The sequence below is a fragment of the Motacilla alba genome, chromosome 2 (assembly GCF_015832195.1).
Source record: "Motacilla alba alba isolate MOTALB_02 chromosome 2, Motacilla_alba_V1.0_pri, whole genome shotgun sequence".
NCBI classification, from domain to species: Eukaryota; Metazoa; Chordata; class Aves; order Passeriformes; family Motacillidae; genus Motacilla; species Motacilla alba.
In genome coordinates this window covers 54,072,660-54,096,223 of record NC_052017.1, presented here as the reverse complement: position 1 = coordinate 54,096,223, position 23,564 = coordinate 54,072,660, and the positions used below count along the sequence as shown (strand labels likewise).

General features: G+C 40.7%; 1 protein-coding gene across 13 annotated transcripts in view; it reads right to left on the bottom strand.

Annotated features, from left to right (window-relative positions):
• Positions 1-15,371: 15,371 nt before the first annotated feature.
• Positions 15,372-23,564, bottom strand: part of AMPH (amphiphysin) — a 124,109-nt gene continuing 115,916 nt past the window's right edge. For all 13 annotated transcript variants that reach the window (XM_038125427.1, XM_038125418.1, XM_038125401.1 and 10 more), the window contains 4 exons: positions 22,997-23,134; positions 21,486-21,749; positions 19,060-19,161; positions 15,372-16,541 (listed from right to left, as the gene is read on the bottom strand). In XM_038125427.1, coding sequence (XP_037981355.1) covers positions 16,434-16,541; positions 19,060-19,161; positions 21,486-21,749; positions 22,997-23,134 — 612 coding nt within the window. In that variant the 3' untranslated portion in view covers positions 15,372-16,433. The remainder of the gene's footprint in view (positions 16,542-19,059; positions 19,162-21,485; positions 21,750-22,996; positions 23,135-23,564) is intronic.

Below are 23,564 nucleotides of genomic sequence, written 5' to 3'. Positions count from 1 at the left end.
TGGAGAGGTTGTCCTGGCAGGTGTAGTCTGAGATAAAGCAGCCTGATTGAACCCTGCTAAATTATCAGTCAGATTATAGCTTTACACAAGCAGCACAAACCTCTCCCTCTCTACCTCCCTCCGTCCCTCCCTCCCTCCCCGCTCCAATTATCTTAACTCATCTACAAAGTAATTTTGTAGTCTGAAGCAAATTTTACTACTGCTTTTAGACTAGTTGAAAGCTTCTAAACAGTGCCTGGACTTTTCCTTTGTCTTTTGGACCAAGGAAATGGACGTTTTCTCAGGTTGGCTGCCAATAAAACATAAAAAAATAAAACTCGAATCATGGAGCTAAATGAATTGGAGGGGTGTAAAATTACTGCTCATGACACAGATTGAATATTGAAGACCAGGAAAATACACAGAAGACATTTGGGAGCTCAAAAGCAGGATTGTTGAGTTTGTGACTGTTGTCACAGCTAAGGTGAGATGCTACACCTCAGAGTGGCTTCTTCAAATGCTGGAAAGAATCACAATGCAAAGAAACACAAATGCTTTACAACCCACATAGGCCTAGTTTAAAATAAAGACAATAAGGTAAAGCAAAATATAGAAATTATTTTGCGCAATTCAAAGTAATTTTTCAGACACAAAGTCACTTCTAGTTCACTTGGAAAGAAAACGAAATCAATTCCCCTTTTCTGCTTGTTATCATGTCATTTTACTTCTGTTAGACAGCTTTTTTTTTTTTCAAGCATTTTTACAGAGATCCAGTAACTGTTGTCCTACAGTTGTACTAGGAGTCTGATCTTTCAATCTCCTGTGAAATGCAGCCAGTGCCCCAGTGCTCAGTGTGCTCTAAAGATGCCATACTGGTCAATTGGCAATACTGGGTCCTTTGGAATAGGAACACAATGGCTCTGTGACTTTATCAATGACTATATCTATATGTCCATAAACAGAAAGAGCTGAAATAACTCAAAGGAATGTCTTTCTGTTTGCAAAAGTAAAAACATCTATTCTATAGCTACAGTCTTGCTATGTAGGATGAGAAGCCCCACTGAAGTAAATTAGGGCACTTGTGTTTTAACCTAAATGAAAATTCGATCAACTTCAAGAAGAAAAAAAAGAGAAAATAAAACTAGATTCTCAAGCAACAAAGAAGTACAAAATGGGTATATTGCATCTGCAGTCTTGATTGGTCCTTTTCACTTATAACCTTCTATTCTGCCACACAAATGACAGAACAGTGGTTTCATTCCAAAGATGTAGCTTAAAGGGTAGTGAGAATAGAAAGATTTTGCCTGCCTTTAGCAGGACCCTGCTTTCAGCCAAACCTATCATCTTATAAACCCACTCAGAGGCAATCCATCCTGGCCCAAAAAACACCCTTTTTGTTGGCAAAGTAAAATAACAGGTCTGCTGGTACTGGCTGTAGTGTGCATCTGCAAAGCTCAGCAGTATCTTTTGTATCTGGCTGTCTGTGTGATCTTCTTCAAAGCTTTTGGGAAAAGTAGGGTGGCAGTGCTCCTGTGTGTTGTCAAACACTTCAGGTTCTTATTTGGAAAGTAGAGCATGTCTTTGTGCAGGTCCCTTGTGGCTTTCTACTACTGTGCATCCCAACTAGCACAATAGTATGTGGCAGAGTCTTGCAGCGTTACTTTGCTCACTGTCAGGGTGCTGACAGATTTGCTGGGATCCTTCTCAACAGTAAACTTCCCCTCATCAGATTGATTTTCAAGGAAAAACCTGGAGAACATGTAGGCAACACGCTTGGGAGCTGCATTGACCCTCTTTTGGTACCAGTGAATAAAAACATTGCTAAAATCATGACTGGAGACATGGCAATTGATTAGCGCTGTTTTGCCTTCTGGCTTGGTGATCGATACAGGGGTTTGCTGCAAGTCTTGCGCAGAGCCACCTGTGGTAATAAAAGAGAAAAAAACAGAGAAGCTATGAGAACATCCCCTTTTCCACAGGTGACTGTGCAGGCAGCAGGATAAGTAGGGCACATACAAGTACAAGAAAAAACAGTTGCCAGGAAGAAAGTGCTCAGCAACCACATCACCACTGCTCTTCTTAGGGCTTCCTTACAGGCACAGGGTCAGCATCAGCCTCAAGAGGGGGTGAAGCAGATCTGAGTGGCTGAAAACTATCCAATGAGGCTGTGCTAGCTACAGGTCAAATAATGATGCATAAGCCATTTCCTTTTGGTTAACTCTCAAACAGAAGGGAAAATCCAACCAAACAGGCAACCTCTCCCCTTGCCCCAAGCCCAAAAACCACTCATCTCCAAAACCCACCTTTGTAAGAAGAGAGCTCACTACTGAGCAAAAGTTCTTTTTTTCCCTTAGTTTTTATTTCCCCAGGGAATTGTCTGGATGATGAGTAGAATCACCTTTCTTTCCTTTGCTTGTTGTACTGTGAGCCCTGCTCTGCAAGATGTATTTGCCAGATAAGGTACTAGACAGAGATCAGCTTGATTTCTTACCACTCTTACAGACTGAGGTTATGTAGGATGATTTTTCATCCCATGATGATACCTCCAATGTTTGTTTTAACTATTTGTCCTATTTATTTTGAACATTGAACATCAGATAGGATCCTGTAATACAGCTTCTACCAGAAATCCCTCTTCCTACAGTCATCATTTGGAGTTATCCAGCACAGCAAAAAAAAAGTCCCACTGTTTTCAAACTTTTACTTATGACTCCAATAATTAAAATATCACAAATATATGTCAAAAGTATGCCACATCTTCCATTACCTGGCCCTACAGCTGCTGGTTTTCAAGGTACTCAATAGATAGGATTTCTCTCTGCTTATCAAGGCCACTGTCTTCATAGTCAAGCTTTTCCCATGGTCTTGTTACCCTTACAAATTTCAGCAGGCTGAAATATAAGTTTATCTCTGTAGCTTAAATGGAGATGTTTTGTCGTATAAACTTATATAACACGTCATCAGTAATAATATACTAATTTTCATGTTCCTATGTTTTGAAATCAGCAAGAGATCCCTTTTTAGAACATGCTTTTTATGCATCTAGTGTAGTTTACTATCTGATTTTTTTAATCAATGCAGTGATTAAAACTATTCAACAGGTGATTGGTCCTTCCAAAGCCAAAGGCAGCATATGGGTCTAAGTATTTTTATATCAGCTGTCATTAATAAAACAGACCAAAAAAAGTCGGTACTGAGATCTGAAAACCTGCTAATGAGCAGCTGTCTTACATGGCTATCTCCCATCTCCACTGCTTCCTCATCCAGATAATCTGAAAAAATGTATAATGACAGTTTACCGATACTGTTGCTATTGGGGTTCTTTGTTTTAAAGCAGAAACAAATCGCTTACACAAGATATAATGTTCCCAGAATAATGAAGTAATTCCCACACTTACACACTTTGTAATTTAGCTCCCAAATTTGTGTTTCACATTCAAAGTCCAAGGGGTATTCCTATGTGTCTGCTAGGAGTGTATATTTAAATCCCATGTTTCTGTAAATAGGTCTTGTTTGTACTTGACTTTTATTTGATAAATATACCACAGCTTAGCATCTTCTACCAGCTTATTAATTGTATGGCTTACCTCACATCATTCAACAGCCTTAGAGGGAGGAGTCAACAACCTAGGGAGGGACAGATAGCATAGTACAAAGTAGGATACTTTGTACTATACTAGTTAATGATAACTCTCAATAACTCTTGGAAAGACTGCACTTGTATTGAAATCCTCTGGAGTAGCAACAGGGGGCTGCAGGAGACAGTGCTATGTGGCTCCTAGAATGGCCCCTTGGAAATCACAGGTATATGCAGTCCCTTCTGTCTCCTGTCCAGGTCTTCAACTGAAGATAGTTTGGGAAAGACTCTCCATTACATGTGGGTTTCTCTCATAAGGATTCTCCAGCATTTACTTTGCCCTTCCCAATTCACACCTGGACATAATTTTCTTTTTCCATTTCTCCGGGTTTTGCATTTGTAAAGTTGCTTATCCTGGGGTAAAACTTGGAAATGGCCACAGGACATGTAAACTCAGCAATTTCATCCAAAATTCCTTCTTTCCCCATTGTCATTTAGGATTGCTTTTCTCCCTCCTTTCCCCCATCTTGGATGTCCCCAGTTCCCTATCAAGCACTTCCTGACATTTCTGACTGCTGTTTTCCCATGTCTAGACAAAGAAGCTGGCATGTGTCCATGCAAAAAGTTCATGTCATTTTTTGATCATTCTTCTCTGAACACATTACAGCTGCAGTAAGCGACAGAGGTTGAGGGAATGGTTGTGGGTGCAGTCCCACACCGTGCAGTGATAACACTTACTGAGTTGGTTGTCCAGCTCATGCACCAGTGTAGCAGGCGCAGGCCTTGCAAACCTGCCTTGGCGTTCAGAGGCCTAGGACAGGCAAAATGCTGAATCATGATGACTGGACCATAGGAGCCCTTCTCTCCCGCTCTCGGACCCTTGCTTATCTCTCTGTAAGGCTATAGGTCGCTTTCCTTTAACCCTTACCATTGGACAATTCTCGATCCTCCTTTGCCCTATATAAACCCCTGTTTCTGCCTGGCTCATTAGAGAAGAGCTGTCACTGAACCCCTTTGCAGAAAGAAGATAATAAAGGACATGGCTGCAGAATATTTCACACAGCCTCTCTCCTCTCGTCTTTTCCTGGTCTTCCGAATGCCTGCTGCATGCCCCAGCCGAGCCTAGCGAGCCTAAGAGCTGAAATCACTAATGAGCTGAAAATCACTAAAGCTGAATATCACTAAAGGCTTGCTAAGGCGCAGGCTGGAGGCGCTGCTAGTGCTTGGGCTGACTGGCTCTCCTCTGAGCTGAGCTATCCGGCTTTGATGCAGCTCCTGGGTACACCCCGTAGCCCAGTCAGCAGCATTAAAACACCAGCAGCATGCAGGCATCTGTGTGGGTAGATACTTCTTTTGGAGGAAATCCATTATTCCAATTAATATCAGACCCAGAAAGGGTGAGGCAGACCAATCTCTGCGTATGTAGAGGGGGTCCCAGGTGACATTTGGTACCAGTGGATGTAGGTGAACTGTGACCACCAGTTACATTGCAGATAAACTTGACAGTGTCCTCTGGGAGTGACTGGGCTGTGTGATGGAGGCTGGCTCCTAGTAAAGGGCTGGCAAAGGGCCCAGAACACACCTGAAGGGAGAGCACAGAGAATGCAGCAGTGATGAAGTTGCATTAAGAAATCCCAATTGCTGGCTTCAAGGAGGCATCCTCAAATAATGGAGCCCATCCATGAGGAAGAGAGTTTGACCTTTCCTCCATGCTTGTGCTGGTAAAGACAGAGAGTGCTGCACAATATAAGGAGGAAGAGAAATGCAAAAGCTTTTCTCCACCTTTTGGCTTATATTGCACACATTTCTCAACCGTCACACAGGGTAATCAAGGTATTTGTGCACAAGTTATCTGCCAAGTGTAATTTGAACTTGAGACTTGGGTAATAGGACATTCTGGATATTAAAATATACAAGTAGGCTGGATGACAATGGAAGTATGATATAAACCCAAGAAGAAATATATTCTGACACCCTTAAAAATAGCTAATAAATACCATATACTTACAAGGCCAGAGACAAGATTAGAAGGTTTTAAAGAAGCCTGTAATTTCATCTGCTTCTGCTGTGGCTCCTCAGAAAAGGAAGTTCAGAGATACTGGGATCAACATCTCTGGGTTGAACTGTGATGAGACAAAAATCCCCCAGATATAAACCTTGCCCCCTCAAAAAAATCAAAATAATTTGTGAAGAGACAAGTGATATTTTAAATCATGCTAGCCCAATTTCTTGTTAAAAAAGAGGCACAGAGAACGTGTGTTGATGTGAAAACTTGATGATGTCATTCACAAGTGCTGCCTGTGCCTGGAAGACTCTAAAACCAGAACAAGTCACTATGCTGTTGTTTTGCCTGTTAGCCAAAACCTGGCACAGAGAGGCAAAGCAGACAAAGATGCAGGTGCCTATTTCTGAGCCCCCTCATGGCTCTTCTGGATAATAGATAATTGACTGTGGAACAAGTTTTTGAGTGCTGGGAAGCACCCACAGAGGTCTTACTGGGCAGAGGTGTGCTTTATTCTCCTGGCATCCAGCCAGCAAACTTTCCCAAACCCAAACTGGCTACCTTTGTATGAGCATATTTTCCTCCCTGTCCTCTGTCCTTTGCTTGTTGCACTGCCCGAGATTGTGAGTGCTCAGACATCTATGGATTTAGACAGCTAGCCTAGGCATTTTTTAACATATTTAACATAGTTAACATGCTTGCAGGTTAGTCTGATATTGTGTGATGACATAACAGTGGTAAGGCATTCAGTGTACCAGGATATGAGTAGGAGATCATAAATAAAAATAGGAACAATGTTCTTATATCCTGGGAGCACTACTTTGTGCCCAGGGTCTTATCTTTCTCCACAATACCATTTCACTTCTTCCTGTGCATACTTCCTCTCATCATGGGCAGAGAGAGCACAGCTTCAGGTGGCTAATACTGATGTCTTAAGTTTTAGCTTTCATATTTTTCAGATTTTGTGACCATTTTGGATCCATCTTGGGTGTAGCCCTTGCCAGGCTCTTGTACTGCCCAAGGTGTATCCTTTAAGGCCTTTCAATACATACCTACCCTATTCCTTTAGCTCTATCTAGTCTCTGTTTCAGGTTCAGCCTCTCAAGGCATCAATACTCCTCCCATTTTACTTTATAAAGCATAACACAATAAGCATCATGCCTTCACCCCACCCCATTACATCTCCTGCACCACCCAGTGTCTGGGACATAACCAGTGAACACATCAGTTGTGTTTTAGTGAGAAGTGATACAGTTTTGACAAATCAGGGGTTTTTACAGTTTTACAGTAAAACAATGGTGGAGGAGGATCATACACACTATGCAGCTGTGGTCTCATCAGACCACGTATTGAATAGGAATGTTTCTCCAGACATCTCCCTACTCTTGAGAAAGGGCTTAATGATCTGGCTCTTTCCTCCCTGCTGGCACAGGCATGCCCATGAACAACCTGGTGAAAGAGTGTGGCCACAGCTCAGGAAAAATCCTGAGAAAGCTGTGCCTGCTGCTCTCTGTGAAGAAAGCTGTGGCCACACTCTTTCACCAGGTGCAGAAATTAAGATAAGAGAAAAAAAACAATTCTTATCTTAATCTCTGCACCTGCTGTGCACATGTGGAATGTGTTATGGAGATTGTTTACCAAAAAGTAGTTTCCTAATTGGACACTGGTGATGGTGGTTTTGATTGATTGACCAATTAGGTCAAAGCTGCATTGTGACTGTCTGTAAAGGTCATGGGTTTTTCTTAGTATAGTATTAGTGTAGTATGTATTATAGTATAGTATAGTATAGTATAGTATAGTATAGTATAGTATAGTATAGTATAGTATAGTATAGTATAGTATAGTATAGTATAGTATAGTATAGTATAGCTTAATAATGCAACTGTTCACCTTTCTGCAACCATGGAGTCAAGGCTCATTATTCCCCACACTGGGGACACCTTGCCACAATCAAAGAGCCCTGCTGGAGCCTGACCTCAGCCCCCTTTCCCTCTCTGCCTAATCCCAGGTCAGCTGCAAAATCTCAGACTTGTAGCGGTGGAGAAGGCTGCAGTGAGTTTGATGATACCCTGCCAGAAACTTCTCTGTGTTGAAGTGTCACACTTGAAAAAAGAGTAATTCTGCACCCTTTCCCTAGTCTTCATCTGTTTTGCTTATTGACTGGGAGCATAACTCCCCAGAGGTAGGGATGGTTTCACATAGATTACTTCTGAAGCACCAAAAACAGCAGTGGGTCACTCACAGACAGACATAACCATGACAGCAAACACGATAACTAAATTAAGTTCCTGCTAAATGCTCCTTTTATGATATGGGGGATTTTGTTTAAGATAGTTGGTTCTCTGTTTTGTTTGGAGAGCAGTGTGGTTCCTGCCTGGAGTACTACTAATGAGATTGTATCTAGCAGGCTAATGAGAAAGGGTCAGATTGAACATAAAGAAAACCCTATTTTCATTGAATGATAAAATCAATAGGAAAGCAAAGTTTGGACCTTTTCAGGACTAAAGCAAAATATCTGATCAGTGCAGGCACTACTTACTCACTTGGATATAGGAAAAGTATTATTACACCTACAGCATATGAAAAGGTGTACCAAAAGCATATGCACATATGTTGTGGTGTGCGTTCGGTTCCATTTGTATTGTTTCCCCCATTTATATTACTCTTCCCCAGTTTATGATATTCCCCCCGGTTTGTAATCCCAATTTATGTTAATGGTTCAGCCCTGGTTTCCCCCTCTCCCTGAGAAGGTTCCCTCCAGTTCTGGGCAAGCTGCCAAGCCCTTGTCCCCACCCCGGTTTCCTTGACGACTACCCCACTTGTTACATTTTCCCCTCCTCCCGGGCCCTGTCCATCTCCTGAAACCCCACCCATTCTTCCAGAAACTTCTCCCTTTCCCTGAGGGTGATTGGACAGGAACCCCGGGCCCCTCCCCAGTCTGTGTTTCATTGGTTTTAGTCCATGTCAGTCTAATGTCACCCCACTCTTTAGTTCTCCCTCATTGGTTGATGGAATGTATCGATGTCTCTGTCCACCCCCTTTATATACTGCTGGTTTTCACTCCTCTTGGTCTTCCCTCGTGAATTCCCCTAGGACAATAAATCCCTGGACTGCATTCACGTGTGGAGACCCTCTTTTCTCTCAGCTTCTCCCATTCTTCGCCACTCCTCGCGTGGCTGCTTGTGCTCCTGCCGAAGGCGCTGCCCTGATGCCCCGGCGCATTGGGGTAGTGCCCCCCGCTGCTAGCTGCTGTTTGTGCTCCCAGCTAGCTGGTGCAGCCTCCTCCCCACTGCCGGGGGAGTAGAGTGCAGTCGACACAGCAGCGTGGCACACATATCTCTAGCCACATTGATAGTTACAGGAAAAGACATCCTGTGTTAACCTGGGCACATTACCAGCCATGAGCAATCATGACTGTAGTATGACTGCCAGCTTCTCCATCAGCACTGAAAGCAAAGATATTTAATTCTGTCCTCTGCAAAGCGAGTACAAACCGCTGCAGTCTTCAAGCATTCAAACTGGATGAAAGAAAATACTCAGTTTGGAAATCAGTCATGTTAATAAACTATCACAGCATTTGCTAAGGTGTCACCCCCTGCATCTACCTTTAGAGTCATTGCATTTTGTGACCATTTGGTAATAGACTCAAAGCAACTGACCACACAAATAAATCTTTCAGTAGTTTCACAGGGTGTGAGGGTTTGCTCAAAAGGTCGTTTCTAAAGAGTAAAATCTTTGAATAGGTGAAGAAAAGTTATGTAAAGCAGATATTGTTTTCACCTGATCATTCATCATGAGAACATAATTACATTAAACTTCAAACTCATTCCCTTGCCTTTTTTTTAGGGGAGAGTTTTAAGTCTGTCAGAAAATGGTATGAAGTTGCAAATCACTAAACCTGCTAAGCTCCGCTCAAAGTGTTTAACACTGGAAACCAAGTTACTTCACCAGTCCATTCTTTAGTATGCTGATAGAACTTGTTGCCCACTACCTACCAATATTTCCAAGGTTGATGCAGAGCAAAGAGAACTGCTGCTAGGCCTGACAACCTTAAGGGAAGCCATCTGGAAATACGTTTGTAGAATTTCATCTTCTTACCAGTCTCAGCATCACTGCTTTTCTTAGCTTGGAGAGGCCAGGATGGGTGGGATGCCTCTCAGACAGCAGCACTGAGGCTCCAGTATGGAGGTTGTGAGCTAGGAGGAAATGGGGGTACATGGTCATGGAGCTGCCACAATGATGCTGCTGATGATAGGATGATGATAGCCTTTGCCCTTGGGCACTTTAGCATATTTTAAATATTCCTAGGACCTTCTGCAATGGCAAGGCACGTTACATAGTCCTGAAAGATAACTTTTCTCAGTTGTTTTAAAATACTTTCCTGCAATTAATAATTTAGCTATTTACTTAACCATAGGTAGACTACAAAACTATTTAAAGCAGAAGTAGCATTAAAATTTTTTTTCCTCTTAGATCAACATTGTCACTTTGAATTGAACCAGATGAACAACTTATTACTTGGTGCAGATTTACCATGTTTGGTATACATTTCAACATGTATGAAATTCAAGGATGTGTTGCTCTAATGACTTGAGCTGCAGCTTGATAAAGTAGTTTTCTGTCTTTTTTTGCCTGCAGATTGAAGAAGCCAGTTAGTATGCATAAAACTGATTCTTTTTCTGGTATGGCACTGAATTTGCTGTATGTGGCTGCAGACATTAGCCAACTTCAGATAATGAGAGATATTAATGAAAAAAACTCATAGTTGAAGATTGAGCCAAATGACAATTTGGCCAATGCAAATTCTAGCATCTACTACCCTCTGCTGGGTATAAAGGAGTAAAACTTTCAGAAGCCCTTTGTGAGCAGCTGTGCAATCCGTAGGCATGGATGCCAAGAATTCCTACTCTGAGATTTTTAAGCAAAACTATTTAACATATCTTTTTTAAGTTTGCATGAATTCTTTTTAGGTGGACAGTAGTGTGGTATTCTTTCTTGGGCTAGGAGATACCTAAGGATCCTCAGTATTTGCACAGCCTCTCATATGAAACATCTTACAGACTTAAAATACAGGGCTCTGAATCTCTGCCAAAGACTATCGACAACCTCCACTTTTGTGTGTATCTCTATGACACCATGGGAGTTACAGAACCCTGACAAGTCTGTCAGATTTTAGCCACTCAAGAGGATTTTGCATGACCTTGTGTAGTGGAGGCTGGCTGGATGCCAGGTACTCACCAAATCTGGTCTCTCACTCCCCTCCACAAACTGGACAGGGGAGAGAAAATTTAACAAAAAAATTTAACAAAATTTATTAAATTTATCTCATGGCTTGAGATAACGACAGGGAGAGATCATTCACTGAATAGGGCAATGGACAAAACAGACTCAACATACAGATTTAGATTAAATTTATTACTAAATAAAACCATCCCAGGATAATGAGAAGTTAAAAACACCTTTCCCCTACCCTCCCTCCTACCCTGCTCTACCTTCTTCCCCAGCGGGGCAGGAAGACAGAGAATAGGGGTTATGGTCAGTTCACCCACTACTCAGGGAGAGGAGTCCTTCCTGTGCCCTGCAGTGGGGTCCCTCCCACAGCAGACAGTTCTCTAAGAACTTCTCCAGCATGAGTCCATCTCATGAGCAGCAGCTCCCTGTGAACTGCTGCAATGTGAGCCCATCCCACAGGCAACAGTTCTTGCCAAACTTCTGCAACGTGGGTCACTCCTCCACAGGGTGCAGTTCCTGAAGGACAGGCTACTCCAGAGTGGGCTTCTCTCTCCCATGGGCCTCCCACAGTCTCCTCTCAGTCTGGCATGGGCTCCTCCATGGGCTGCATGTGGATCTTTGCATCCCCTTGGTCCTCCATGGGCTGCAGGAGCACAGCTGCTTCACCATGGTCTGCACCACAGAATGCAGTAGAATCCCAGTTTTGGTGCCTGGAGCACCTCCTCGCCCTCTTTCTCCACTGACCTTGGTGTCTGCTGAGTTTTTCCTCTCCCATATTGTCAACCCACTGTTCTCTGCCCACAATTACAACTGTGCAATAACTTTTCTCCTTTCTTCTTAAATCTGTTATTACAGAGGCATTACCACCATTTCCAACTGGCCCAGTCTTGACCAGCAGCACATCCCTCTTTGGAGCCACCAGGGATTGGCTCTGCTGAACATGAAGGAAGCTTCCAGCAACTTCTCACAGAAGCCTGTAGGCCCTGCTACCAAAAACCAGGCCATGCAACCCCAGTACACCTCATCATTTGGCAATTATGTGCTAACCTGCACAATTAATTCTTCAAAATTACATGTTTTGTTTCTTTTTTCATTCACTGACATACAGCCAGATTCTTCTTTTCATTGCATGTCAATATGTTTAATTTAAAAAGCTTTAATACGGAAATGTTGACTTCCTTATGAATTAGATTTGGAAATCTGGACTATCTTGACCTTCTCCTTTGCAGCATGTACCTTGGAAATGTAATAATTTAAGTATATAACTACTTACCTTTCCAGTGCTTTGATGTCCTTGGTCCAATTATACCTTGTACCTCAAGCAGTCTCTCTAGACATATATAAAGGCACTATTAGTGACCGGGGGTTTATCTGGTTCACACCAAAGCCTACACCCTGAGAGCATCAAAAGAAACCCCAGCCTCTTTTCTCCTCTGAAACCAGGCTGAGGACATAAAGGATTTTGCATTTGTGGACTGTCTTCAGCAGATATGAGTACCATTGGCTCCTGAAGACTCAAGTTTTGGTGGCTACACAGTACTTTGTTGTTATCTGCATTGCATTTTGTGCCTGTATGCAGGCTGGATAGAAAGCCTGCATACACACAGAGTGGTACTTCTACTACTGTCTGGGTATTTTCTTTCAGGAAAGTTTCCATTAATTGCTATTAAGCATCTGAATATGCAGTACAACCCTCTTATAGATAATTTCTGCTTTGGCAAATTAATGCTAATTAAGAGGTCTTCCTGTTGGTTGCAAGAGAAACCATTTGGAAAGTGCTGCATTTTTCCCTGTGTGATGCTTCTGTGCTGATTAAACAGGCCAGAGTAAAAAGAGGGAAAGACATAGTTGAGATGCTGGCAGAGACAAGATGCACAAAACATCAGAGCTGAAATCACATGGGTGAAGACTGTTTGGACAAAAGAGTTAAAAGTCAAAGAATGGTGAAGATGGTAGATTCGCGCAAGTGAACTTGCTGCTGGAGAAAGATGGATCTTTCAAATGTACTTTCAAAACCAACAATAAAATATGATTTTGTATTTCAAACAGCAAACTGTGGTGGTTTGAGGCTACTGTGGTACTTACGTCTGCTACTTGTTTATGATCTGCCTGCACAGAGCACGGGTGACAACCTTGTGAAGTGTTTTTCAGCCAATGGTTGCTCCTTCCCAACCCCATCCATCTAAACTACCCATCACAGTGGCTTTCTTTTGATGCCTTTTTCTCAGTGTCAGCAAGACACTACAAAGTTTTTGTTAAGAATGAGCTTAATGAGACTTTGATTTATTTAACATCTCTCTGACAATTAGGGCATCAGTAATCAGGGCATCCTGGGACTGGACACCATGCTATTTGAGTAGGACTGTACCACTCAGCCTCTCCTTCTTCTTCTGTGGCAGGGACAGATGCACCTAGTGGAAGAGATGAAGCAAGATGGGGAGAGGAGGATTAGAGAAAGGACAGAAGTGTTACTCAGCTTATGCAGTTTTCATTATTCAGGAAAGGTTGTAAACCAGATAGTTGAGCTGCAAATACACATTTTATTTGTTTACTCACACAGCATGTTCCATGTTTCTCTATCTTCAGTTACTTTGTCTTTCTTTAAAGACCATACCATGAATAATCAGTCGGTGGGATCAGGAGATTGGATCCCTAAGTCTTTCAAGGGTTTATTTTTTATAGAATTATAAAATTACACTTGCTCAAAAAGGTTAGTAGTATATGCTGTTTTAGGCATAAATAAGGCTTTAGAGAAACCAAGAAACAATGGGTTTTACAATCATTCTGAAAGCACAAAATTCAGTAATTTGCCAAAATGCAACACTGTTTGTAAATTAAAAAAAATCCAAGTAAGGGGAGAAATATAATTTCAGATGGAGTGTAACTCCAGTTAATGCAGTGTAGCATAAGTGTATCATGTATGTAACAGCAGTACATGCATGTGGAAAGTATTTCCCTTGCTTGTCCTAGAATAAAGTTTTATAGATCACCGAGAAATACACTTACTGTATTTCAATACTGTACAGGACTCACCTCATGAGCTGCAGACATAAGAGTGTATCATCCTAGTACATGGAATTTTGCAAACAATAATTTTCCTCATCCTTTCTGCAAGACACTTGTGGCTCTGGGTTGTGTATGTGAGATGTGAAGACACAGTCAATGTCAGAATGGTATGCCATATACACAGTAACCTGCAGCATTTGACACATCACAAGCAATACCACAGTTTTTGGCACATTACCAGTACGTGTTGTTGCCAACAAATAATGACAGTACCATGAAAGCTCTATGCTGTAGGCCAGAGACCTTTCCTATCTATGGACAATCTTAAGTGTACTTGAAAACCCTCTGTGAATCTGTCACATTGTGCTATACCAAGGAGATTAGAAGAGTCAAGACCAAGGGTGTTTGACTTTGATGTCAATACTTCTAAAACCATGAGGGCCCCTAATAATAGTAACTGTATATGATGGTCACCTGGTAAAAGAATACATTAGGGTTAGGACTGTCTCACTTGACTGTAGGTCCCTTTCAAAGAGGTGGCAACATGGTGCCCGCAGGGAAACTGAAGCTCCATTGTGCAGTGCTGGGCTTTTCCAGTGATAAGCAGAGCAGCCATTACTGAAATGCGAGTGTTGACATGCAGTTAAGCAAGAAACAAGCCTGGAGGTTATCACGAGTATCACTGTAAACCAAGTGTAACAGGTTATTATGACCATCTCAAAATAGCATGCTGACGTCTGGAATTTATTGCAACAAGAAAACCAAAAGCAAGTTTTGTCCTTGGAGAGATTCTTGGCCCTAGATCAAACCTGTTGAAGGAATGAACAGAAAACCAGAGGGCTTTTCTGTAACCTCCTTAGACTCACTGGATACTTCAAATCCAAAATCCCAGCTATCACACCTGAGCCATCCAGCTTCTTCACGAAACACAGCTGTCATTGGACTTACCTTTGAAACCTACTGAGAGAGACCCTGAAAAACAGAGAAAAATCAACTCTCCTCTTCTTCAAGAGGCACGAACCCTCTATTTCTTCAACTGAGATTTAGCAAATTAGGAATGGAGTAGAAACAGCTATTGTTTGCATATGAGATGATAAATGTTTAATAAAAAATAACTGAATTCCTAGGAAAATATAGATATTCCTAAATATTTGCTTCCATGCCTCGGCAAACACAGTGGAGCAGATTTATAGAAAACTTACTTTCCACATGACAAAAGTGGACAAGTGAAAAATCAATAAGAGACAGAGATCTTCAGCTGAGTGATGGTTAAATACAGACAAGCTCCCCTTCTTACTGCACAGATATTAGCTGGTGGTCAGAGTCGGGAAGAGGAAGAGCAGCAGAGAGACATGCTGAGCTAGGGTTCAGACCTTTTGGAACTCTAGCCACAACTTGGGTTGAGAACAAGAATTTAGAGGTTACCTGTTACGCTGTATTCCTTTGGAAAAAGAGGTATTAAATTAAGATTAGATTATATAATACAATGTATAAATTAAGATTAGATTATATAATACAATGTATAAATTATATGGACTTCTTACAAAACTTCAAAATCACCACAGAAGAAACAGCTTCTTTGGACCAAAGGTTTATTTTTAATGACACAGCACTGGAAAACATAAGTTACAGATGACTTTTTGATACAGGATATATATCTTACTTTAAAAGGTTCTGTGAAGGTATGCTGCATAAATACATATAGTGAAAATATATTGTGTTTATTTATTCTCAGAGATTAGTTCTGTTTCTTTTTGAAAATGTATTCAGCCAATTAAATAAAAAAGTATAGATTAACATCATAACAACTCCCCCCTCCAGGTTATCTCATTGTAACTACTGCAGCTGGAAGAGGAGACCGAGCCATGCCTTCTCAAAGGTTAGCGGCATTGAACATGATGTTATTCATCATCTAAGAATGAAAATTTCACATTACAAACACAGATATTGTATCATGTTTTGGCAATGGAGTAGTTAGTTTTGCTTTGAACAAAACTGTATCCTGTAATGCCAGACAATGAAAAAGCAATGCATGTACTGGATGATACTACACAGTCAAAGAGCTACCATGAAGTTGTGAAAATGCATATAGCCATATGCACTTATATATACACATATAAATTCTTGTGTATATATATCTTATCCATGTCCAAAAATAACACTGAAAAACGTTGCGGTAGTTAACTATATTTTTAACACATGGAACTTGTAATATTTTGACCTTATAACTACAGGATAATTAATTAAATCTTCCGCAGTGCAATCGAATACAATACACGTAGTGCAGAGAAGTTAAGGTTTTGGTATTGAGGAAGCTAATTTCAGATTTCTTGGGAAAGGATCAAATACAGGATCACCATAGCTCTGACGAAGCACAAACAAACCTGTCGCCACATACTTGGGAACAAATAAGGACATTTCATTTTTATCTGCTTTTTATTTTTCCCATGTACTGCTTCAGAAATTACAGCTTAACTGTTTGCATTCATGCTCATTTGATATGTTTCAACCAGCTTTGTCTGGCACCAGTCTGTAAACCATTAACAGCTTAAACAACAAAAAGGTGGGCTCCTGTGTTTCAAAGAGGTTAAAAACCTACTGACTGAGCTTCATACTACATGTGTCTGCCTGGGAGAACTACTCCAGATGGCGTGTGAAGTTCTCTGGGAAAAGTCCTTTATAACTATTTGCATCTCTGTACTGAAGCCACTCAGATTCCTTAATGCCAGTCAACCAGCCAGCCTCCTGCAAAGAAAAAGACAGAGTCTCTTAAATTTTAGGTCTCCCATTCCTCACTATTATCTTCAGACCTGAAGATGTTTCAGTATAACATGGCTAAACGTCATTCGGAAATGTTATGGCTAAAGGATTTGGTGTTTTTGATAAAAAGCTGCCTCTAATTTTGCACAGACCATGTTCTCTCTTCTACCAGACTACAATTTTGTGAGAACAAGTGACTGCAAGCATACAATACAGCCTTTAGCCCATCTAGGTGGGGGAAGAATAGTTCTGAATCCTAATTTTTTCCTCTGAGATATTTTTTCTCTCATTCATGTATCAAAAGTCAGAAGAAAAAGCAGTTCTTGAAGTCCCAGGAGTTACTATCTCCAGAAAATATGTAATTCTTTTTCAAAAAACTCCTGGAAACCTAAACCAGGACTTGACAAGCAAAATATCAACAAATCACCAGGTGTCCAAGCAAACAAAAGAGAGATTTCCTATTGGAAAGTACTGGTTTCTCTCAAGTGTGATAAATTCTACCTAGAATAAATAAATTGGTATTGTAAAAAATGACCAATCTACTCTCATCTCACTAAGAAACTCTGTATCTTTTTCCTTTAAAGAAAAGGAACTGAAGCAAAGCCATGGCAAACAGAACTTCTAATGTTGTCATTTTATTGTTGTACAGACAGTACATATGCAGATAGAATAGCTTGAACAGATCATCACATACACCATCAAATCATGATTGTGGGGTGGCTGGGTGTGCTGGTGGGGCCTCTCTGCCCCCAAATAAGCATCAATAAAGCAGATCCAGCTTATCTGTGATATTGACTGGGTACATTTAAGTGAGGCATGTGGAATATCTAAGAGATAGAGGAACTGCAGCTCTTTAGCATAGGCAGTATAGACTGTAGAAAGGAATACAGTTTTACTGGATAATAACTTCAACACAAGTCTAATGGAAAAAGCCACTGGGAGGGACTGTTTGCTTCAAATGGAGGTTGATGTTACCAGGTGTACTGGAATTACGGCTTTAGACAGGTCATTTTTGAAAGAGAATAAAGAATAACTAAGACAAGTCTTTATAAAAATCAACAAAGTACCTGGCAAAAGACAAAAGTATTGAGATTTATGGTGATGTTAAACGTGAAGGGGAAATATGTAATGCACAATAAATATATTAAAAGAATGGCTTCAGAAACATGAATACATAAAGGTTTATTTTCTTCATCACTGCACACAATTTACTTCAATTAATGCTAATGGGAATTTCAGTGCATACCAGAAGAAGAATTATACTTCATGGATTCACCAAGCATTATCATGTATTTAACACCTAATATCTTAGCAAAAAACAGACTAAAGTCAGAGACCATATTTTGCTATCCTTAGAGTAGTATCCTGTTGTGCAAACAATGACAGTGAAATCAATTGAACTGCCCATGAGGTAAGATAGCATAATTTGAGTAGGGATAATAGATTTCATTCCAATAAAAAGAGTTATGTATCTGCTGTAGTGTAAATATTTTGTTCTGAAATAAGTAAAAAAAATCCACTCACAAAAGCCAAGAATTTGTATCTTGAATTAAAGAAAGCACAGCTGAAAGGACTGATAATTACCCAACTTCAAACGGCATCAACCCGCAAAACAATTTCAAACACAGTTCTCAGGGCTCATATATGCTTAGGGCATCAGTATTTAGGCCTATTTTAAGAGATATTCTTCTTTCAGAGCAGTGCTCTTGGCTACCTGATCAGGCCCACTTCTCAACCCACAAATCAACTGGGAGACTTCTTACCAACACTACAGGCACTAACAGATGCCATGGAGTGGCTGGTGATAATAGTGTACAGTATAGTCTTCTCTTTTAAAGCAGCAGCCAAAATCAACATACTTCACTGCAATTCAATATAACATATGGAATACAATTGTTTAAAAATTCACCTGAAATGCAATGTTAGAACAAAATTAGATGCCTTAAATTAAATTATTGTTTAATTCAGATTCAGGCTTCTGAGGGGCAAAGTTATCTTCATCAGAGGCATCTACCACAGGGCAGCATCTCTATACCTTTAGGCTATAGTATACCCCAATTTGTGTGCATTCCTAGTGCTCTCTGTGGGTGAATTTGCATTATTTCTACAAATCACACATAAAACCTGAACATTTAGGGAGCATGTAATCAATTCTACTGTAATGCTGATAATATGATATATAACAATGTAACAGAGTTTGTAGGTGATCCTCCACATGAAATCTTTGTGTACCTGTGTGTCAGTATAAAATATAATGTAGCACAAAAAAGCCCTAAAAAATATTCAGAGGTCAGATCCTGCTAATAACATGTAAGTGTGACTTAAGGTATAGTCAACTGTGCCATTTAGTCTCAAATGAAACTACATACAAAGGCATAAGTAAGATCTTTGTGTTTTCTTACAGTAACATATTTTTGAATACACATTTCCATTAATTATAACCTGTAAGAAAAAAAGCTGAGACAAAGAAAAATGCCAACAAAAGCAAGAAGCACATTTTTACCTGATCAGCTGTGGTCTCAGAAGGAATCACTAGCACAATATCTCCTCGTTTTAAATTAAGCTCATCACTGTTAGCTGCCTCGAAATCATGTAGAACTTCAACCTTAAAAAAAAAAAAAACCACCACACATATAGATGTGATCTAAATGAAGACATTTTTGCAACAAAATTACCTGTTAAGTCTGGACTGAAAAAAAAATTAATCTTTATACAAACATATGGCTATAGACAAGTACATTCAAATTATCATAGAATCATGGAATGCTAACAGGTTGTAATGGACCTTAAAGATCATTTAGTCCCAACCTCCCCTGCCATCGGCAGGGACACTTTCCCCTACACCAGGTTATTCAAAACCTTATCCAACCTGGCTTTGAACACTGCCAGGGCTGGGGCATCCACATCCAACTCCCTGGGAAACCTGTTCTACTGTCTCACCACTCTACCAGTAAAAATTTCTTCCTAATATCTATCCAAATTTTCCCCCTTTCCATTTGTACCCATTACTTCTTGTCCTACAAGGATCTACAGCTCCTGATGAAGAGTCCCTCTCCAGCTTCCCTGTAGGTCCCCTTCAGATACTGGAAGGTTGCCATGAGTTCTGCATGGAACCTTCTCTTCTCCAGACTGAACAGCCCCAATTTTCTCAGCCTGTGTTCAAGGTGGTGCTGTTCCACTCCTCTTATCAATCTTGGCTCTCCTCTGGATTTGTTACAACAATTCCATGTCCTTCTTATGCTGGGGACACCAGAACTGTATGTAGCACTCCAGGTGGGATCTCACAATAACAGAACCACCTCCTTTGATCTGGCATAAATTGATAATAAAGGCATTGATTCATGTCAGTTTCTTATGAAGCAGGGACAACTTAAGGATAGTTTCCTTTCCTGAGACTATCAGAAGAAACTTAAGATCCTTTCCCAAGAGTACAAGATCTCAAGGACAGATAATGCAACATTCCACAAGTCCTGCCTCTTGGACAAGGCCTGCCACTGTCATTTCTCCCATGTAAGGAACTTCTTTCCATTCCTCATTATCATTACAAGATCTGCGAGAGGAGTGGCAGGACTCAAGTAAAGTACAAGTAAAATTGAGAAATATTCTCAGAAACTTCTCATCCTCTTATTGTGGCCATTGTTGTATTACTCTCCTTGTGAATATCTATAAACATTTGAGTCAGATATATAGCACCCAATGCAGTAGATGATCAAAGAGGTGAGTAATGGGAATCCTACTTAATGATTGCCTTGGAAGGAACTCCCACTGACCAGCAGATGGGTATGCCAAAAATATCTGCCTTTCAAAGGGTGAGCATTCAAACATTTGCAAGATCAGCATGTCATTGTAAACAGAACATTTTAAGTAAATGGTTTTATCTCCTTAAAAGATAGCTAGTCTAATTTTCTCAATGCACAGACAGCTCCACGATAACTCTGCAATTATGAAATAAAGTGGCATTGGGAACCAGATTGAAAGCATATATTCTGCTTCTCCTTCTCTATGTCTGACCGTAGAGAGTGGGATGAAAAGCAAAAGATTAACTATGTCAGCATGCCTGAGTTGCATGATAGTGTTTACCTTTACCCTACTGCTGTCCACAAAGTTTGCAGAAAATATTGAGGAATGAGAATAGACCAAAAAGAACGGCATACTTAGAGAGTGCTATGGGACTAATTAGTCTGAACTATGCAAATTATAGTAGGAAGCATGTAAAGTTCAATCATCCTCAAGGAGCTTTTCTGCTGCTCAGTGATTCTAAATGAAAAGTATTTTCAAAGAACCTTGTGAAACAGGAAACCCTGGGGGGTTTTGCCAGCCAAGGAAAGAACTTCTCTTATGCCTCATTAAATTTTTCTGTTTGAGTACCCTAATAATTTATATTATTACTAAAGTTACTGAATGACATTTTGGCTTCATTACTATTAATTGTAGCTATGGGTTTCAATAGAATCCGTACTTCCACTACAGATTTTCAGGCCAGAAAAAAAGCCATTTTTTCAATGATCATAGAATCATAGAATGCTTTGGGTTTGCAAGGGACCTTAGAGATCAAATATACTGTTAGCATATCAGATATATAATTAGCATATATCAACAATATTCCTGATTAACTATGTAGCAGTCCAGTTTTATTCCATATATTAATCTTCAGCAGTCATTTGGTGAGATTCAAGTATTCTTGTACTTCAATGAATCTTACAGCTATATAAGGATATGCACAGCAACAAGCATGCAGAAAATGTATCTTCTCAGACTTTATTTATGAATCAACAACACAATATTACACTTCCAGTTGCATGTATTTGTGCGTGCATGTGGCTGATAAACTAAGAATCCTTTGCCCTCAACAAATCACGACACTACCTGTGCAGACAAGACACATCCACAGAAGCTAGGGATATCTAAAAGAAGAAGGGAGAAGCAGACCTTATAGAGAAAACCAGGTGGCATTGCTGAAGCTGCATCTTCTGCTGCAACAGGCTGATCCTGAGAAAGTACAGCCTGGATTTCTTCAGCAGGTTTCTGATCATTTCCAGATTGGGAAGTTTCACTGAGAGAAGTGTCAGTGACCTGAGCACCCATCTCTGCGGCAGCATCTTTGGACTCATTCATGATGACTTCGTGTTCTCCCTCCCCCTCGTTGTTTGATGCTGGATCTATTACTACTGCAGGGATGCTGCTGACCTTTTCCTTGGGGAAAAAAAACAAAAAACAACCCCCCCACAGAAAAGAAATACAAAACTATTTAGTACTTTATTTCAAGCAGGAAAACACTATTGCATAGGACATATATGGGGATGACAATTTCTTTTTTTTTTCTACCATGAATTCTTAAGACAGAAAACAGTATTTGTGCAAGAATGTCAAGGAATAATCCCCTCCCTGTTATCACTGCTCCCCTTAGTCCTCCTAAACCTACTTCACACATTAATGCACTAAATAATAAAAATTCTCTGTAGGTAGCTTGGCCTTCATTTTCAGCGTTCCTGGAAATTACTAGACCTTTTTCCTTCACTCCACTCTTTAGTTTCAGCAGGTTTGAGTGAAGCCAGTAGTTCCAGTAATCACTACATTGTTTTTATTTGGAAATTGAAGTCAGCAGGATAATAGTGATAGAAGGTGATGAAAGAAGGAAATATGACCTATTCCTTTGACTGAAGGGATCACTCCTGATTTACAACAATGTAAATGGGAACAGAGAAAGCAAAAAATCTAAGTAGCATCTGACCAATCATGAATCCCATGAAAAAGCATTTAACAAAACTTTTAGCACCCAACCTGAAAAAAGCATGTTCATAGATACTCTTCCAAACCATCTTATCCTGGAGCACAGATGAAACAGAATATGCAATGAAATCAGGTGGTAATTGGCTGCCCAGCTACAGGGTCTGCTCTAGCAGGTGTCTGCCAGATGCTCAGAAGTTGCAGAGGAAAAGGCAGCAGGCCAGATATGGATACATGGCTTGACCACCATGACTTACAAGAAACAAAGTAATGCTATTAACAGGACATCATGCCAGGATATAAGAAAAATCCAATTGTTTCTCTGCCTATTTCTCCAGAAAGCCCTGTTATGTTATGTGATAATTGTTATCTCCACAGAGGAGCACCGAGAGACAACAGTGGGGGATAGCCCAAACAATATGCTGTCCATGCTGCTCACAGGGCCATGAGAGGGCCATCAAGTCCCATCTCCACCAACCTAGGTGAGTACAGAGACACAAAGGCAGGCACAACCCGAAGTAAGGACTTAGAAGAAAGGATACCCTGTGTGAGACCTTCCTAGTGCCATCCCAAGAGAACATCAATCTCGCTGCAGATTGAACCTGTACTGATTCAGCCTGGGGGCACAGAGCTGCAGTAGCCTCGCCTCTCTCAGGCTGTTTAATCTGTCCTGATTCCCCTAACACACTCTCTCATGCACTGACATGAGTTACCTGAGACATATCAGCCTCTTTTTCTTCTCCCTGAGCTTTGTCACCTTCAGCAACATCCTCCTGCTCAGTGGTGGCAGCTCCTGCTGCCACAGCTGCGCTGTCTTCTGATGCCCCAGTCCTCTCACCAACAGGCACCACCTAAAAACAACAGAAGGGAGGAACCTTTCAGGATACAAGTTACAGATACTTGCTGGAGAGAACATGGGCCAGCCTCTGCTCTGTGACCTTCCTTTGTGATGCTGACCTATGATCTTGAGTTCACTAGTGTTCCTCTTGATTTATGGAGAAGAGCAGTGCTGGGGACAAGCTTGTTCAGAAAAAACTGATTAAAAGGTGGGAGAGAGACATTTATGAAACCTCACCAGGCAACATTTAGCAGAGTCCTCAGGTGTTATGAATGGAGTAACTGTCAAAGCTGTTTTCCTTCCCTTGTCTTCCAGTTGTATTGTGGAAGAAATTTACCACTGATTTCTGCAGAGGAGGAGAAGCTTGCAAACTGTCTAGGGGTCCAAAGGGCCCTGCTAATGGAGTCTGTTCTTAGGAAGAGCCTTCAAGCCTTCTCTAGCTA